The sequence below is a fragment of the Artibeus jamaicensis genome, unplaced genomic scaffold, assembly GCF_021234435.1.
Source record: "Artibeus jamaicensis isolate MK-2021 breed Jamaican fruit bat unplaced genomic scaffold, CSHL_Jam_final contig_354, whole genome shotgun sequence".
In the NCBI taxonomy this organism is placed as follows: domain Eukaryota; kingdom Metazoa; phylum Chordata; class Mammalia; order Chiroptera; family Phyllostomidae; genus Artibeus; species Artibeus jamaicensis.
Window position 1 is genome coordinate 45,736,416 of NW_026521803.1, and position 16,381 is coordinate 45,752,796.

Here is a 16,381-nt window from a genome sequence, read left to right on the forward strand (position 1 = left end):
GCCCTGTCCTGGGCTTCCATCAGCCGACACCTAGGCCCAGCAACGACACTGGACTGTCCAGGACACAAAGTGACAAGGGACGTGACCTCCGCAGAGACCGGCCACAGAGGAGCACCACTGAAAGCACAGGGTGGCCGGGTCATCTGAGTTTCGGACACACGACAAACCAGTTCTGGCCTCAGACAGCCTGGGGGACACAGCTACACGACCCAGGGACAGGGTTCTCGTTGCCTGGACGCCCCCCGATTGACAGGCATCCCGCATTCCCACTGAAGTGATGAGTCACACGGGGACCAGGCAGAGGGGCCCTGAGGGTGACAACGGTAGGGCCCAGGCAACCCCTCTGAGGGCTCCTGTGTCCAGCAGCCTCATCTGGGGCTGTCTGTGGCCTGGGGACAGAAGGCAGGAAGACACCGCCGGGTCCCCACGGTGCACCCAGATGGCTCACAAGCATGGCTCAGAAAACTTCCACAAACACCTACAGCGACACCCCCAACTGTCAGCTCGAAATCCGAAGACAAAGAGCTTTAACTTCGACACTGACACTCCGACCGGGCAGGACCGGGCACGGACCAGACAGCTCTGCCCGGCGACCACCTCCTTCCTTCGGCACAGGCCCTGTGGTCACAGGGGCTGCTCCACGCAATTCCAGGAACCGGGTGCTCAGGGGTGTGTGGGCTGTCGCCATGGCAACCGTGAGGATGCTCTCTCCCCAGTGCAGCACAGCCTGTCCCGGAGCTTCCTGTGCAGCTCCAAAGTCAGGACTTCGAGAAGGCCCGGCTCCCCCGACACCTGGAACGTGCTGAGTCACCGGCAGGTGACACGGTGGCCTGCGTTTTGAGGAGACGCTGACCTTCTCCACCAGGCCGCTGTAAGGGCTTGTGCCTGCTCTTCAACCCCCGCAGCTCCGACCAAATCTCGCCTGTTCTGGAAGGACAGGACCCAGGGACACTTCTCACAGACAGAACACTTCCACACCACGCAGCCCGTGTCAGGCAGAGCCCGTGAACCGTGCAGTAAGAGTGCTCGCACTAGTGAGGTCACGGCACGTCCTCGATGAAGGGAACTGCAGTAACGAGGCAGCTGGGACCTGGCCGTCCTTTCAGTGCCAAAAGTGATGTTCTCCCACAGTCCAGTCCCACGAAGGAGCCGTCCCCGAAATGCTGGCATCGGTGCTGACCACTGGACCTGGCGATGGTTTGGGGGGAGCCACCCTCACCAGCGGATTTCAGGTATTAAGAGTCAGGCACGGGGGAAACTTCCTGGGGGGTGGCCAGGCTGTCAGGGTCACCACTAAATTGCCATCTTTAATGATGTCTTGCAACGACCAATTAGCGCTGCTAGATGGAACCGTCACCCCAGGAAGTCCGGGGCACTGTCCCCGCCGTCGGACAGTAGTTTGCAGTTACTCCACGGTCGGAAGAACGGACCTGAATGACACTCGGACCTGGCACAGGGACAGGCTGGGCAGCTCGCAGCCCGGAGGTCTCACCACTGTGAAAATGCCTCCGTCTGGTCAGCGGGGGCCTGTGTGACGGGACCAGGAGGCAGGCGTCCTTTAGGGGACACCTCTATGCTGACCGTGAGGAACCAGGCAGCAATGGAAGGGTGACCTTCTCACCTCTAATCTGTACAGTGCCTCAGCCTCTTTAATGCCAGTGAAACCTGAATGGAAAACCCCCAACCACATAGATGGGCCAAGGATTATGTAAATGTGCATGCAAAACCAGCTCCAGGGAGCAGCCTGCAAAACTGGCCTCTGATTAGGTCCAGCACACGGGATGTTAAGAACCAAAAAAAAAAAACCTAAACTCACACATGAAAAATTAAAAGCCTGCTAGAGAGGCGTGCACCACAGAGACACTTAGCTAACGTGACCTAAGTGGTGCTCGGGAAGAGTCTAAACTCCCTGAATAATTCAGTGCGCACCCCAGGAGCACAGAGACCAGACAGATGCAGACGGAACGGCGGCCCACTGAGCAGAGAGGCCCTGGCGGGAGGACCCGGCCTGCGCTGCACTCCGTAGGGGACCCGGCCCCCTGAGAGGTTCCTACAGCAGCAGCACAGGCACAGGGGCAGGGGGCTGCAGGCACGGGGGGGGGGGGGGCTGCTGCCGAGCTCCTGGGCCACAAGCCAGCCCTTCCGCTCACAGTGGGCTCAGCCCAGGCAGGGACAGGAGGGCCTGCTTCTCCGGGCGGTGGGCGGCCGCCAGCTCTGGCAGGGTCTCTGCAGCCTCTCCCCCTGCTCAGGAAGCACCTCCCTCCCAGGAGAGGACAGCGGACAGGCCCGTTATTCCTCCAGGCGCCACGCCCCAGGGGCCCTCACAGGCCCTGGGACACCCCTCGGCCACCACAGGTACCAGCGCTGGTGTACCAATGCCACCACCTGCCACCCGCTGCCACCCGCTGCCCTGACAGCCACAGCCGGGCACCACATGGGTCCTGCTCTGCGGGCCCTGCGCTTGGGGGGGGCAAGTGGGCGCTGCCAAGTCCAGAGCCCACCATTTCCACTGTCTGTCCACAGGACTGAGACTACAGGTGAGGCGCCTCTGAGGACAAGAAAGACGCCTTCCCTGACCCTGTCTGACAACTCAGCAGAAGTGACTAAAAAATGCAGCCAGGCCCTGCCCACCCCAAGAGGCCAGGGTGCCGGTTCGAGCTCACGCAACATACCAGGGTCCTGGTCAACGCTCTGAGTGGAGCCATCGCTGCTGTGACCGACGAGCAGCGTTACAGGCACCAACTAGGCTTCACTACTGTCACAGGCGACGCGGCCTCCAGGGAACCAACAGAGAAACTCCTGTGCAAAGTCACCCCCCCGAGGTGACCCCGACGGCACAGCTCCCTGCAGGCCTTGGCGGTGAACCTAGTCCAGCTGCCTGGGGCTGCCAGCCGCGGCTTGTGCCATGGACACGTCAGGCTGACCCCGGCCCTCAACAAGGTCATGGGTGCACGAGAGACGAGGGAAGTCAGCACAGCAGGAGGAGGTCCAGACACGGCGCCGATGCCCACATTCCAGAACAGAGAGGGTCGCTGCCCGGGCACCACAGGTGCAGGCTCCAGGGGGACACCAGCCAAGGGGCGGGGATGGGCGTCCAGCACGCACGCCACTGCAACAGGCCGTGCAGGCCACACAGGGCAAGTGGAGCAGCCCACCCAGGACAGTGAGGACTGCAGGGGTGGGGGTGGCCCCGGCCGTGGTCCCGGAAAGCCCGAGTTAGGAGCCCCAACACCCCCTGGTCCCACCGGACAGCGTCTGGGCTTCCCCAACACTGGCAATGACCTGAAACAGCAGGTGCGGCCACCTCCTGGCACACAGGGACAGCCAGGTCGCTGGCATCGGCAGCGGTGGAAGTGCTGTTGACGGCGACATGTGTCCCAGACAGATCTGAGACCAGGCAGCATCTTCGGGGTGACGCCCAGGGAGCCCTGGCCACAGTTCACCAGGCAAGAACCTGCTTCCACCATGGGGGGCTTCCTCCTCCAGGGCTGACCCTCAGCCCCGCCCCCCCCCCACCCTGCTGGTCTGCAGCCCAGGGTTCAGCGCCAGAGCAGAGCAACCGGCTCTGCAGACGCTGCCTGATCTGGTGCCATCTACTCCCTTCCCGTGCAAGGTCACGTCTCTGGGGACTGCGCTGAAGACCCAAATCCAGCTGTTGCTACTCAGTACTGCGAGATCACACATACAGTCTTCTCTGAGCGCTCTGAGTCTGTGAAATGTCACGACTCGAAGTTCAAGTGACCTGGAGAAGGCCGAGAGCTCTGAGTGGTGACCTTGAAACCCCGGGGAAGGAGCTGGCGGTCCAGAAGAGCCACTCGGTGTTTCCTGCAGGCAGCCTCCTGCGGTGACAGGGTGACACCAGCCACCCGCCGGCAGAACACTGGCCTCCGCCGAGCGGGCGAGTGCAGCCACCTCTCGTCCCACCCATGGTGACAGCGCGAGTGCAGCTGGAGCCAGCCTGCGGCCACATGCCACTGCCCCTCAAGTGACACACCAGGACAGGAGCCCGGCCCTCGGATGGGAACCGCACCCTGCGGCCCCCAGTCCCGGTTCTGACTGGAGCGCCAGGAAGTGCCGTGTGTACGAACACCCAGGATGCCAGGCACACACGGGAACGTGCTGACGACACCCCCTTCCGCAGGCGTCATGGCCCCTCACTGTCACCATGGAAACCGAAGAACTTCCTGATGACACACAACCACTCAGTGCAGAAGAAAAACCACAATCTAGGCCTGGGCTCACGGGCCTTCCACCCACCACCCTGTGCTTGGGCGACAGACCCTCCATGGGGCTTTGGGCAGATCATCAGACTTCCCTGTGCCTCGGTTTCCTCACTGACGAATCGGGGCCAGGGGGGCATAACCATCACCTCTGAGCTCCCATCCTCCTGCCTGAAGTCCTGGGATTCTATTGTATGTCAACAAAAAATTGAGAGAGAAAGAAAATAAATGAAGCATTTGGATTTTGCTAGCAAACCAAAACACGTGCATGGCGTCTGCTCCACACACTGAGCACGGAGATCCCACACGTGTGACTCAGCGACAGGAAGTCCCAGAGGGCAGCCGCTGACACCGTCCTCCCCAGACCAATGAACTCGCCCCGGAGGGCGGGGAACGGGTGCTCTGTTCAAGCCGACACGAGTGTACGAGCCACACACACAGGTGACTGCTGGGAGACTCGGGGTCAGGGAGACACACTCTCCGTCCTGACTCGGCATTTCTCCGGTCAGCACACCGGGTGCGGCAGCGTCATACCCGGGCGTCAGGGGGCCCGGGTGCTTGCAGCGCTGACCAAGGGCCCTTTCTGGCTGCTAGGACGCTGACGGGCCCACCGGGTGCTGTGCGCTCCACAGCCAAGTGCGCACAAGTGCATTTCTTAAGGAATTTTGTGTTTTACGACCAGTAAGTAAACACCAGGGTTTTCTACTCTCGCTTCATCTGGCCCCAACCGACAGGCACCTTCATCTTGGAGCAAGTAGGAGCCTTGAGGGCTGCTGTCCCCGTCTCGGGAGCACTTTGTGCAAGCTCGTCTGTGACCGGGAACCCGCCTGCCCTCCGCCCACCCCCTGGACTCTGCTGCCCAGACCGTCCTCGCCACCAGCCCAGCCCACACCCCTCACCCGACCTCGTCAGCTGGGCTTCCCCTAAACCCGGATACAGCAGGCGGACACAGGACCGCACCCCTGAGCTGTTCCCGTGAGCGCTCCAACTGCAGAGACACAGAGACACAGCCACAGCAGTCCAGCCTCTGCGCTGGCCACACGGCCGAGCCCGGCCCTCGCCGCCGGCCAGCGTGCACTCGGGGACGCGAGGCCAGACGCGAGGCACGTGCCCAGCGAAGAACATCTTAGAACCAGAGACTGTGGATCTTCCATCCACGGTATCGGTGCAGTGACGGGAGGCAGGGGACAGAGACCGGCCACAGTGACCCCGTTTCCCCCTCCAATCCCCCCCCCCAGCCCACGCTGTCTCTCTCTGACATGTACCCCTTCACCCCTCCAGCGGCACAGGTGCTGCGATCTTGGTTCCCAGCTCTTTGTTCCGTCAGGCTGTGCCGCCCAGTCCACCACCCTCCTTGGTCACACACAGTCATGTGCTTGCAACATCACGCAACGTCAATGACAACGGGGGTCTCACCAGTTAAGGCACAGGGGTCCTCACCCAAGTAAGTACAGAGGGTAAGCTCCATGGTCTGCAGACCCGATGGGACAGGAGTTAGAACCACAGGCAATGGCCCACACCTGGGGCAGTCACACTTCTGTAGAAACGATACACTGGTGACTCACAGAGACGGGCTCCTGGGAGCTCTGCATCGGGTGCTCCCACCCCTGGGACGGCCCCCCGCACCAGGCAGGGCCGCGGGAAGGGGCTCCTCGCAAAGGCACCAACTCTAAGGGCACCGTGGGAGGCAGGGCCTCCCAGGTGTGCTCGGTGGCCTCCCACTGTCCCCAAGTCGTCCCCAGGCTCTCTGAGCAGAGGCTGCTTGGGCCTGCTGGCTGGAAGCCACAGCTCCTGTCCCAGTGCTGGGCCCTGAGGGCCCAGACTCTGCTCTGTGTTTGGAGATGTTGATTTTTGTGGCCCTCAGGGACAGGCCCTCTGGGACCCCTGCCCTGACGAACAGAATTAACTGTTGGGAACTTTCTGCTTGGGCCTGGTCGCTTCCCCGATGGGGGACTGAAAACGAACAAAGTAGCACATTTCGGGTGACGGAACTTCGTCCCCAGCTCTGTTCTTCTTATCAGGGCTCAGTGATGGGAGTTGCCAGGGCCCATTGGCTGTGGACACAGACACAAGGGGACAGTCGGAGCCCGATGGGGGGGGGGGGCAGCAGCCCTCAATGGGGGGGAACATCGTGCAAACAGAGCCGTGTCTCCCAGTGACTCTAACAGCGCAAGGCCTCTGTAGATGCAGAAGCAGCGTGCAAACCCATTCACGTGTGGCAAACACACAGGCACACACACAACCTGGGTGAAGTGACAGCACAGGGTGCGCTGGAAGGTCACAAGGCTCTGCATTTTGGGGTCGAGTCTGCGGCCGGATCCACTGTCGTGCGACCACTGTGACCACCCTTCCCTCCCTGGCTACACACTGGCTCCCACACTTTCAACCAGTCACCCCTCCAAGTTCTCAGAGAACTTCGAGTCACTCAGATGTTTAAAAATCCAAGCCACCCCCTAGTCACAGCAAATGAGAGCACCTTTCGAAGCTGCGTGCATTTTGTGAGAACAGAAAGGCGCACCACAGCACAAGGGAGAGTCTCCAAACCCCCCTCTCCTTTTCCAACGCAGCCACCAGTGAGCCAGTCCGCTGGGGATTCAATCCACGTTCGAGAATCTCCCTCCTCGAGGGGCACGCGTGACTCAGCAACTCAAGGCCGCACGCAGCTGCTATGAGCCACCGGGACTGAGAAGTGTGTGGTTTTAGGGGAAAAGAGACTGTCCCCAGGGTGACTGACTGCATGCAGTGGCACATGCAGACTGACGATGATCCTCAACGTTCCGTTGCCACTGTTGTGCCACGAATCTCGTTCTGAGCCTCTGCATAAGGGGCAACGTTCTGTTCATTCTACTGTGAGCAGGTTAAATTCAATTTCCAGCCAGAATCTTGTTCTGCAGTCGACTGAGGTATCTAATGTCTCAAACAGGAGGGTGCTATAGAGAACCTACACATAATCTTCGGAAGTAATAACCTTTAACATTTAGTGACCTTGACACAAAGGACAATTTCTAATCAATAGTGAAAATAATCGGAGCTCTCCGAGCCCCTGCCGTTAAGGGTGCCACAGAATCAGCTCACGGCTGCTCATTTCTGACCCATCGCAACAGTGGGGGCAGGTCCAAGAGCTCTTCCACATATTAGACACACCAAAGTACAAAATGAATGAGATTGAGGACCAACCTAATACTTTGTCCCTGTCCCCAAAGTGGTCACAGTGTCACTGGAAAGCGAACAAATAAAATGTCTGGCTGTCAAAATGGGAACACGGGGAGACCAGAACTTAGGCGGCTGCAACTGGGCTCGCCCAGGCTCTCACAGCAGGCTGTTAGAATGATGATGATAATAATAATTATTATAATTATAATTATTATTATTATTATTGCCCTGACTGGTGTAGCTCGGTGGATTGAGTGCTGGCCTTCGAACCAAAGGATCGCAGTTCGATTCCCCGTCAGGGCACATGCCTGGATTGCAGGCCAGTTCCCAGCAGGGAACACGTGCAAGGCAACCACACATTGATGTTTCCCTCCCTCTTCCTTCCCTTCCCCTCTAACAATAAATAAAATGTTTAAAAATAGTAATAATAATAAAAATAAAGCTCAGAGAACAGGCATCGCGCACTCAGAAAACAGTAACTTCTCCTGCTCCTTCCCACTGCTGCTGACTGAGCAGCAATGGTGAGTGTGGGGCCGCAGCGTGTGGCGGGTTCTCACTCACCGCCGATGTGTGCGAACACCTACAAGTGGGCTTTCCTCCCCACAAGGCAGCAGGGGTCCCCCTGAAGTGGCGGCTTCCATCCCCCGACCTTTCTGGTAAAACCAACATCCATGACCCCAAGTTCAGGGAGAAGGGGAAAAAACCCTTCCGGGCCACGTGGAGAAAGTTACAGGCTCTGTAACCTGCAAGGGTTCCTCAAAACACAAAACGACGAAGAAAGTACCAAAAAGTTAAAAATCTGTAACAAGTAGGAAAACAACGGACACGGAGTTGGCCAAGGGCTTGAGGTGTTTACACGGCTGCTATTTGGAAAGTCACCCTTGCCAATTAGCTGTCTCCAGACCCACAGGGTTCCGGGTCCGGGGAGACTAATTATAACTGTGCGCGATTCGAAGTTACCCTGACTGGGCTGCCTGGTGCAGAGAGACCGGCAGAGCAGAGGGCGCGTGCGCACAGTGTGGCAAGAGAACTGAGACTGCAGACAGAGAGCGGGGTACACCCCGCGGGTGGGCCATCACCCGGGGCCCATCAAATGACTGAGGCCCCAGGGTCCGTCAACCCAATAGGTCAAACGTGTCCATTTTCGCAAACGTGTCTGGGCAATGAGTGAAAAGGAGCCTCAAGAGGAGCAACAGGCACTGCGTCTGCACCCACCGGCCCGCATTCTGGGCCACCCGGGGGCAGGCCTACCTGAGCCCACACCACCTGGGCAAGGGTCACGTGGGGCAGGACACTGAGCCAGCTGGCTGTGGGGCTGCTGGGCCTGGGACAGCAGGATTTGGGGCTAGCTGAGCCCCAACCACCTTGGCATGGGTGCCCGGGCTCCTCACCTACCTGAGCCCGAGCCGCCCAGCTGCAGGACCGCCAGGCCTGGACTTTCAGGTTCAGAAGTACCTTGGGAAGGGCTCCGGGGGCACAGGCCCATCTGGTGCAAGACTCTGAGCCAGGCACACCTAGGCTCAGTGATATCAGGGCACAGGGCCACTTGGGCATGGGATACCTGGCAAAGGGCTACCTGGGCAAGGGGCCACCTGAGTACAGAGCCACCTGGGTATGGGGTTACCTGAGCCCAGACTACCTGGGCATGGGATACTTGGGCACCAGGACTATCCAGGCCTGAGCCACCTGGGTGCCAACCACCAGCAACCTGGTGGTACAGAGCAGAGGCGCGTGCACTCACCTGGTGCACTGTCGGCTGCGCCCTCCTCTCCACTCTCATCCGCAGCCTCCTCAGCCAGGCCTGAGCCTGGGGAGTCGGTGGCGGCGCAGGCTGAGCTGGGGCTGCTGGGCTGCGAGGCTGAGTCACCCTCACTGAGGGAGCCTGAGCGGACACGGGGCAGGCGGTCCCCGGGGACATCCTGGTCTCGGCGGGCGCGGCGGTGCACCCGGGAGTGAAGCACCATCTGGTGATAGGTGCGGAAGATCTTGCCGCACTCAAAACACTCGGAGGACTTGCCATGGCCTGCGGGGGTGGCGGCACGGCGGCTGGGGCGTGCGGAGGTGGGCCGGGGGTCAGGGGGCCCGGCCATGGGGTCTCCAAGTGCGCCTGTCCTCTTCCGTGGGTGGCCCTGCGCACCAGGCTCCAGCTCGCGTTTGCGCTTCTCCTGACTCACCAGGATGTACTCCCGCCGCTCCTTGTCGAAGGCCACATCCCCGCCCAGTGCCTCGTCCCACGCCCCGTACTTGAGGTACTCAGCCAGCTCGACCACCTTGCCCCTGGTGGCCAGCTGCCAGGCTTGGTAGCTGTTGACCGGGTCCAGCTCAGCCACGCGCTGCCCGGCCTGTGCGTGGGCGGGTGCATCGGTCCCGACGGGGCGCAGGTTCAGGCACTGGAGGAAGAGCTGCTGCGCGTCCGCGGGGCCGAGCGCACCCTCGCCGGCCGGAGCCCGCGTCCGGCCCGCCTCCACCCTGCAGTGGACGGCGTTGTGGGCGTTCAAGCTGTCCAGGTTTGTAAACAAGTTCCCGCACTTGGTGCAGATCTCGTAGAGGGCCAGGCCGGCCACCATGGCCTCCTCCTGCACCACGTTGTTGATGGTGGCCACGGGGTCCAGCTCGCTCCTGAGCCTGTTCTTGCTTGCCGCCTTTGGGCCGTGGGCCTTCATGTGGTTTTTCAGGAACCACGGCTCTTTGAATCTCCGGCCACAGATGTGGCAGCCGTGGTCGAAGGAGCCCCGGTGCTTCTTCATGTGCGCCTTCAGGAACCAGGTCTGGCTGAAGGCCTGGCCGCACACCTCGCACGGGAACTCCCCGAGCGGCAGGTCGGGCTTGCCGTTCTCCGCGCAGGCCTCGCCGCCCGGCACCTGCGCCGTGATGTGGTCCTTCTCGATGTGGCTCAGCAGCGACTCCTCCCGGAGCGTCACGTAGCTGCACAGCCGGCACTTAAAGGGCTTGTGCGCCCGGTGCACGTGGCGCTGCAGCTCCTTCTTGCGCTGGAACCTGCTTTTGCAGAAGGAGCACTGCGCAACGGCCCGGCCGTCCGCCGAGGCGCACGGGGATCCCTCCGCCTCCTTGCGGCAGCTCCTCAGCAGGACCTTGCTGCTGTCCAGTGACGTGGCGCCATTCAGGATCCTGTTGCAGGCCGAAGTGCTCTTGGTGGGGCTGGTGCAGCCGTCCAGGCCCTCGGACACGCGCGTCTCCCCGGCCTCGGGCTCATGGCCCTGGATCAGCGTCCCCGTGCGGTGGCTGCGGATGTGGATCTTCAGGTTGCCCTTTTGGGAAGCCCTGTGGTCGCAGTAGGGGCACTTGTAGGGCTTCTCGCCCGTGTGCTTGCGCATGTGCTGCGACAAGGAGCTCTGGAAGGGAAAGCTCTTGCCGCAGATGCAGCAGCTGTGGCTCACGGCCTTGTCGCCCCCCACCTCCGGGCCCCTCCGCAGCTCCACCTCGGCCTCGCGGCCGCGATCCATCTCCAGAACTCGGGCTCGCCCAGCCGGGCAGGTGCGGCTCTCAGTCAGGCCTGCAGGACCAGGTCTTATCTCTCCATGTTCAGAGAGGCCCCCTGCCACCGGGCTGCAGACACGCACCTGCCAGAGCCACGTTCATGTCCTACCTGGAGAGCATGGCGGAGGGCAGCAGGCACCTGGAACAGAAGAGACAAGAGGAGAGCTTAGAGGGGAGGTTTGCTGGGGATGGGGACCCATCCCATCCACCACTGGTGGTCCGTGTGATCCTGCCCTGGCTGAAGAAAAGAGGCACCAATGAAAACCCAGAGATGTACAAAAATACCTCCCTTTCGAAGATCAACACACTAGTAATCTTCCATAATGATTGTTAAATAATTAAAATAAGCCAACGTAAATGCTCGTGCACTAAAATAGCTTCATCAAAAGGATATAAAACCTTGAAAGGCTGGAGAGAGCCATGGGCGTGAGGAGCAGAGAGGCACCGCACGGGGGTGATGGTGGCCACCAGGAGGCAGAGCTCCTGCTGATGGCCAGTGACCCGCAGGTGTGCAGGGCACTTCCAAGGTGCGCAGGGGGCACAAAAATGAGTCTTCGGTTAAGAACAAGGGTAACTCAGTGAGAGGGAGGCAAAGAGGTGCAGCAAGGGGACCCTCAGATGCTTCCAGCGCGGCGCCCCGAACCGGCAGCCTCACCGACACCACCCCAGGTGTGTGTGGCCACCCCAGTCCTGTCCTTTTTCTCCTGCACCCCACCTCTGTCCTGCCCCTGAGAGCCACAGAAGCTCTGGCTGCAGGGCAGCGTCCCAGGCACAGAAAGCCCTGCAGGCCCCAGGAGGCCTCGCCACCCGTCCTCAGGCCAGATCCCGCAGCACCCTCCCAAGGAGGCCAGGTCCCCTCTCTGGTGGCAGTGCATGCCGCACTGTGTTACTTTCAGGACAGCCCTGGTCTGAGCAGCTCCCCCAAGCAACTGGGCATGTCCAGCAGCCCACGCACAGGCCAAGGTGACAGGAACCAGGGCGTCCAGGGCTGCACCTGGCACCGCAGGCAGCCTCTGCGCTGAGGGCAACCCAGCCAAACACCTGTTAACCACCAAACAGGTCCAGACGGTGCACACCAAAAGCAACCAGGTGCAGTGAAAACAGGGACTTGCACCTGACTGGGACATGTGGAATATAAACAAATGAGCCCACTGGAGCACACATGAGAGGGACGGCGTCTTTCAGGAAAGTGCCGGGACTCGCTGAGACGGGAGGGAGCACCCCCGCCGCTCCCCTGGGACACGACTGTTAACCCTCCTCTCTAAACAGAAGTCTCAGAGTCGCTGTTTCGAAAGGTGCCTGCGGTTTCTCACAGAGGCACCCAGGTTACACCTTCTTTAGAAAGCTGTGACCGGAAGGATGCTGTGTTTTTACAAACTTACAACCTCACGTGCACAGAGGCCTCGGGTTTGGGGGTGTGGGAAACGTGAAGAGGCCAAGGGCGTCTGGTTCTGAAGTGGCCAGTGCACGGATGCAGCTTTCGAGTCTGAAGGTGAAAGGTTCTCTCCCGGGAACCTGGCTGTGGCTCCCTTCCCGCGCTGGCAGGTCCGTCCCGCCACACAGCCGCGGGAGCAGCCACGGAAGGGAAAGCTGAGGACAGAATGGAGGGGCGCAGGGCGTGTCGCCCACACGCCACCAGGGAGCGGAGATTCGGGGCTCGGCTGTTTCTCCACTTTCCCCCGAGGCCGTGCACGCCGTCCAGGAGAGAGGCCTCCTGCTCTCTCCAAACGCCCGGCCCGCCGACCCGCACGGAGGGACAAGCCTAGGTTGGAACTGTGTGTTCTGAGACAGCTTTCAGCAAAGCTCCGTGCTCGAGAGCGGCCGGGCGCGTCGGGGACCGGTGCGGTCCGCGCAGTGACTCTGGAAGAAGGTGGGAAGCCGCGCTAAGCTCCGTGGCGGCGGAGCGTTGCGGCCAGTGGGCGCCCACGGTCCTCCTGATGGACAGGGGGTCCGAGCCAGACTCCGCCCACGCAGACCCGTGGAAACTCTCCCTAAAATCGATGAACACACACGCCAACTGGACCGCCATGGCGTCTCAAGTTCATTCCGATTATTCTCCCGAGCAGTTCCGGTCTCTGCCCATTTTGGGTGGCTGTGTATCACTTGTGATGATTTCAAAGGCAGATGATGTGCTTTCTATCCCAGGGCCTATTTCAGCCTCAAAATACTGAACGTGAGGTAACACCCAAAACTGGCACGAAACACAGTTTGTATTTCACTTAGTGACCTCATCTGGGTGTAAAAACCCTGGAAGTTTAAGGAACATACAGAAGTGAGTTCACAGAGGAAAAACCAGCTGGGCCTGGGAAGCAGCAGCTCTGAAGTGATGTGAGCTCCCCCCAACCTCCCAGCCTGTCCGTCGAGGCAGCAAGATGGAGAGTCGGCCGTTCTGCCACCCAGGGGGCTTGTCAAAGCTGGTGGCAGCTCCGGACGACCCCGCCTCTGCGCCGTCCGGGTGTAACAGGTCACGGCCAGCACCGAATGGTGTGCCGGTGGGCCCTGCGAACCCTGGTCCCCAAGCCAGCCACGAGGCTCTCAGGGGGCACCCTTCACACCTCAAGGGCATCTCCACGTGTCAGGTGCTGAGAGTCCAGATACCTGCCCCGAGGCAGCCAGTGTCCAACGTGCACAGGACCACGTGGGCTCCCCCCGCCGAGGCCCTGAAGGGCGTCTTCCGGCAACACGGACGTGGGGGGCGGGGGCCACTGACAGGCGGCAACACGGCACCGCACACGCAGGCAGAGCCCGGCCCCGGGAACGCGGACGTCGCTCACAGTGAATCACAGCTTCGCCGTTAGCGCATCCGGAACCTTCTCCAAGGCAGGCAGTGGGAGCGTGCAGGATGAGACCGTCCCTGGATTGTCTAGGCGTGAAAAGGGCTTGTTGACGGGGATTTTCAGTGGATTTCCAGTGGACATTCTCTGCGTGTGCGCACGCGTGTTTCTTGGGAGATGAATGGTCTGAAGCTGCTTTTTAAAGGCGTCTTCTGTAGTTTACAAAACAAGTTTTATTTGGGAGCAGTGATTTCATGCGCAGAGAAGTAGGGAAACTCAAATGCCGACCGAGGGGACACAACTGCAGACTCAGGACACCGGGACACATCCCAGGGACATGGGCGCTATGCACAGGCAGGTGCGGCCGGAGAAGCCCTCCAGCCCGAGACCACAGGAGCCATCACGGCAGGGTCCGGGCAGGCAGGTGCGGCCAGCCATGCCCAGAGTCTCCCTCCTGGCCCCGGTGCCCAGCAGGGGGCAGAGTGACCCCCCCAGATGGCCGGCAGTCCTTGAGCAAGGGGCACACTCACTCCATGGGCGAACTGTCCACTCGAGAGTCACCTCCATGAGTGAGGACCCTGGGGGCTGCACCGTGGACCTGTCGAAGGCAGAGAGGTCACCTCCTGCAGCACCCAGGGGGCCCTCTGTGCAGAGACGGGGCTCACGCCACCCTCAGCAGGTGTGACAGCGAGTCCCACAAAGCTAAGAGATGGCACTCAAACGTCGCCAAAGGGACAACAAAGAATCTGCGGGAGACTACGTCTCCACCAACCCCCATGCCCACGGGGACAGAAGTCCCAGTGACTGCACTTTGACACAATCCCAAGGGCCACTGGGCGCCAGGCAGCACCTGGGAACCGAACAATGGAGGGTGACAAAGAAACGGGCTTCGCTCCGAGGAACCCAGGAGTCGGCGAAGGAGACACCAGGGAAACACACCGTGGAGAAAAGCATAATGGCCGCGCCCACGCAGGGCCGGTGGGAGTTTCTGGAAGGAGGAAGGGAAGGGAGGACCTGCACCGCTGAGGCCTGGCTAGGTCCTCCCAGGGGCGTCCAGGTCACTGGGGAAACGGCAGATGCTCTGGGCCAAACTGGACCGGTGAGAGGGTCTCCTCAGCCCCGAGCACCACGGGTGTGCCAGGACCTGATGCCCTCTGCCCCCCGCCGGCACACAGCGGTAACCGCCGTCCTGCTGGCTGTCTCTCTGGCTCGGTCCGCACTCCCACCACACCCTCACCTCTAGCCATGATCGCAGCTCCAGAACACATGTCCGGGCACCTCGACCCCGCACAGGTCCCCACGCCCTTCAGAGGAGGCCAGACTCCCTGCCTGCCTGTTAAGGGCCGCGCCCCACACCCGGGATGCAAGGCCCCCAGACCCTCCGTCCACGACCATGTGGCCTGTGCACACCCCAGTGGGACACACACTCGAAGTTACCTCCGGGCCCCCCGAGCCTAAGCCCATGAGCCCGAGACCGAGTCGGCCCAGAGCGCCCCTGCCCTGCACTCCGCACTACCGGCCCCACCCCGGCCCGCACCTGGACACACTCCTATTACGGCCTCTTAAATCCATCATCGCACACTCACGTGGTAGACTACACTCTTTGTGTGGGCAGGCTCACAAAATACACAGCTCTCTCCCGCTGAGCCCCCGACCCTGGCCCAGGGCCAATCACACAGGGGGTGTCACAGAGCCGGGAGAGGCAGTCTCCACATCGAGCTTCCAGATCGGATGGCGTGAGGTCGAACCAAGCTCCGCCCCTCACTTGGCCCAGCTGGTAACCCTGAACCAGTGTCTCACCCTCTCTGTTCCCCAGACCATTTCTTCATGTTTAAAGTATAAATAATAATAATGACACCAATGTTACAATGTTTTGTGAAGCTTAAATGAATGCAAGCAAGGCAGAGTGTCCAGCACGCAGTGAATGGTTGGGTGCGTCGGGTACTACAGTCCATCAGTAACTCGCAATGTCAGTGCCGCGCCCAACGACTCCTCGTCACTGGCACTGACAGTACTCAGTCGGAGCCACGGGAAAGGACCCAGTAACGGGCTGGGACGCTCGCTAAGCCAGAATCCGCCCCATCAGACCACCTGTGTGCTCGCTGGGCCGAAGCACCACCAGCACGGGTCACCCACACGCGACCAAGCCTCCCCGGCTCCAGGCCTGCATGAAAACGGGCCCCCAGTCATGGGGGGGGGCAGAAAATACTGAGAACGCTGTGACTCCCTCAGGACACTGCTGTCAGGAGCCACCTGGGGCTCAGGGACCAGGACGGAGCACTGCAGTAGAGTGCAAAACAGAGAAGGCGAACTGCTGGGCCTGCGGGTCGGGTGTGTCTTTGCTCATCAGTTACTTTTCTGTTTTTGTGGGCTTTTCCAAAGTTTTTCACCGGAAAAAATTACCAGAAAAGAAAGTTAAAAAAAGGAAAAATGACTACCACTTGCAACCCTGGGAACGCAGTTAAAAGCAGAGCCGCTCTGGGGGAACCTGGCAGGTGCCCTCCCCTCCCAGGGCCCCTAGGAAGTGCAGGGGCCTCTAAGCCATGCAGTTAGGAAAGTTCACTTCCTTAGTGCTGACTGGTGAAATTCAAAGAAAGTAAAAGCAAATGAATACTATGTAACCGTTTAAGGGAAAGGCAGTATTGTAAGAAAATCCAGGCTGTTGCTGTCTCCTGGGCTCCCCCAGACACACCCAGGAAGCCACCCCACCTATGGGGTGCAGTGCGACCGTCTCCA

At 60.6% G+C, this 16,381-nt stretch overlaps 1 protein-coding gene across 5 annotated transcripts in view; it reads right to left on the bottom strand.

Moving 5' to 3' along the window:
• ZNF516 (zinc finger protein 516) overlaps positions 1 to 16,381 on the bottom strand; it is a 72,282-nt gene that overhangs the window by 23,346 nt on the left and 32,555 nt on the right. For all 5 annotated transcript variants that reach the window (XM_037145842.2, XM_037145852.2, XM_037145823.2 and 2 more), the window contains exon 2: positions 9,115 to 11,010. In XM_037145842.2, coding sequence (XP_037001737.2) covers positions 9,115 to 10,837 — 1,723 coding nt within the window. In that variant the 5' untranslated portion in view covers positions 10,838 to 11,010. The remainder of the gene's footprint in view (positions 1 to 9,114; positions 11,011 to 16,381) is intronic.